This window comes from Bison bison, unplaced genomic scaffold (genome assembly GCF_000754665.1).
Source record: "Bison bison bison isolate TAMUID 2011002044 unplaced genomic scaffold, Bison_UMD1.0 scf7180017849297, whole genome shotgun sequence".
NCBI lineage: Eukaryota > Metazoa > Chordata > Mammalia > Artiodactyla > Bovidae > Bison > Bison bison.
In genome coordinates this window covers 5,367-8,298 of record NW_011479870.1, presented here as the reverse complement: position 1 = coordinate 8,298, position 2,932 = coordinate 5,367, and the positions used below count along the sequence as shown (strand labels likewise).

Sequence of the window (2,932 nt, the reverse complement as noted above, 5' to 3'; positions counted from 1 at the left end):
TTAATTTCATGGCTGCAATCACTATCTGCAGTGATTTTGGAACCCCCAAAAATAAAGTCAGCCACTGTTTCCACTGTTTCCCCATCTATTTGCCTAGAAGTGATGGGACTAGATGCCATGATCTTGGTTTTCTGAATGTTGAGCTTTAACCCAACTTTTTCACTCTCCTCTCTCACTTTCATCAAGAGTCTCTTTAGTTCTTCACTTTCTGCCATAAGGGTATTAATAGTGGTATTACACATGTACAGATATAGCAAATTCACTGTGCAATTTCTTTGTATTTTAAATATGACATCATTTTAAAGGCAAATGATAAATAGAAGTAAGTGACAAGACAAATTTATTCTGGTCCACAGAAGAGAGGTGTAAAAGAGACACAGTTGGGAAATATTTACCCAGTGTTGTTGAGAAGAAAATTTCTGAAATTAAAAAAGGATATTCAGAGAGTTCCTTCCAAATGCAGTTACACCCATAGCACTGTTAGTTTGTACAACCTGATTTTTTTTTTAATTAACCTGATATGTTTTATCTTGAAACACTGAGGATTTTAATATTCTCTATTTGAGGATCCAAATGAAACTAATCTTTTTCAGGGATACTATTTGTGTACCAGGTACATGGCTAGTCTAGAAATCCAGACATTTTTAGTAAATTAGTACCAAACAAGACTTACTGTTCTTCTTCACTGGAAATGCCCAGCTTGGTTACATGTACTATATAAATAATACTCCATTAATTTATCCTCATATTGGTTAACTCCGTTCTGGTCACCTGCATATATGCAAATTGTATGATAAATTTTGATATGCACTCAAAAACTATCAGAAATCAAAAAATTGCAAAAACAATTAAATTTTTTTCTTAATAATGCAAGGAACTTTCAAAAACATGATTCATTGAATGCTTACTTATATCAAAACTCAGTACATTTATTAAACATACTATGGAAAACTGACACTTGGAGTAAGGAGAAGGAAAATTCTTATAAACTCCACTACAATTATCATACAGTAGTGCTCAGAGTGAAAGCCATCAGTGATGATGCCTTGTGTTCTTCATTAATAAGTTGTATAAATTGTATTCATTGCCATAAAAATAATTTCAACTGCATTTTGGTTATCATTCAAAATACAAATGTATGAGGAGTGTGTAGCTTTTCCTTCAAACCATACTAAGAAAGAGTTAAGGATTGTTTGAAATAAATTTGTCAGTTTAATTTTGCTATTTGGTGATGAAAAGGATTTAGGCCATCTGCAATTCCAGATGCAGTGATCTGCTACATGCACAGAAAGTAAAAGAAAGCCAAAGAAGGAGAAAAACCCACTTACTTCCCTCAGCTATTATTTTCCTTCTTCTGTTTTGACTTATTTAAAATTTTCAAATTCATATCTCCTGACTCCTGGAAATATTTATTTCAATGTAGATGTTTGTATAATCCTTGAGAAAATAAGTGAATAATGCTTTGTTTCTGTATTAAATTCATACATCCAAGAGCTTCAGATTATTTTTTAAATCAGTGCATCCTAAATTCTAGCACCTTTTAATTCCCAGAGTAGGCTGCATACCTATTAATCAGTCATCTAACCATTGCTTTTTCTGACACAATGGCAGTTTGTCTTAACTCTATTTATTTACAGATTTCTAAAATTGCATCAGCTTAAAAGAACAGCATGAATTTGTCAGAAATCTCTTTAAGGCGGCCTTCACGTCCTTGTTCCTCAGGCTGTAGATCATGGGGTTCAGCATGGGGATCACCAGAGTATAAAACACGGAGGCCACTTTATCAGTATCCATAGAATGGTTAGTTTGAGGCTGCGCATACATGAATATTATTGTGCCGTAGAAGACAGATACCGCCATCATATGTGATGCACAGGTGGAAAAGGCTTTTTTCCTTCCTTCTGATGAACGTATTTTGAGAATGGACAAAACAATGTTGAAATAAGATACGAGAACTATAATTATGGAAAACGCCAGATTCGTAGCTGCGGATATAAACACAAATGTTTCTGGAAAGGAAGTATCAGAGCAGGACAATGCTAGCAGAGGGGCGATATCACAATAAAAATGATTGATGATATTGCAAGAGCAATAAGTCACAGAGAATACAGAAGATGAGGCCACAATAGCTGTGGAAAAGCTATAGAGGTATGTGAGGGAAACTAGCAGAAGACAGATCCGCCGAGATACAACTGCCATGTAGAGCAGGGGGTTACAAATGGCCACATAGCGGTCATAGGCCATCACAGCTAACAGGAGCACCTCAGCTACAATGAAAACCAAGAACCCTCCCAGTTGGGTGGCGCATTCATAGTAGGAGGTAGTGTGTTTCTTTACTAAAAAGTTTATCAGCATTTTAGGGGCAATGACAGTTGAATTGCCAAGATTGATGATAGCCAAGTGCCTGAGGAAGAAATACATGGGGGTCTGAAGCCGAGAGTCCACACTGGTGAGGGTGATGATACTTAGGTTCCCTGTCAAGGTCAGTCCATAGATGACCAGGAAGACAAAAAAGAGTGGGATCTGGAGGTCTGGATGTTCTGAGACTCCTGTGAGAATAAATTCAATGACTCGGGTGAAATTTCCATTAGCCATGTAAGAGTGTAGAAAGTCATCTGGGAAAGAAATGAGAGTGATTACAGTTTTTAAAAATTTCCAGGACTGTTGTTATATGGCAAGGGCAATTTCTGGGGTAAGATTTCCTGGAATTATACTTTGAAAATATATCCATTCCCTTGAGTATGTGAAAGTCACTCAGTTGTGTCTGATATTTGTAACCCCATGGACCTTACAGTCCATGGAATTTACCAGGTCAGAATACTGGAGTGGGTAGCTGTTGCTTTCTCCAGGGGATCTTCCCAACCCACAGATCGGACTCAGGTCTCCCTCATTGCTGACAGATTCTTTACCGTTTGAGTCACCAGTGAAGCCC

At 37.0% G+C, this 2,932-nt stretch overlaps 1 protein-coding gene across 1 annotated transcript; it reads right to left on the bottom strand.

The window, feature by feature from the left end:
- Nucleotides 1-1,641: 1,641 nt before the first annotated feature.
- Nucleotides 1,642-2,595, bottom strand: LOC104993589 (olfactory receptor 8J3-like). The gene has a single exon (XM_010846912.1). It carries the CDS (start codon nt 2,593-2,595, stop codon nt 1,642-1,644), a length of 954 nt encoding a protein of 317 aa, XP_010845214.1.
- Nucleotides 2,596-2,932: the final 337 nt, after the last annotated feature.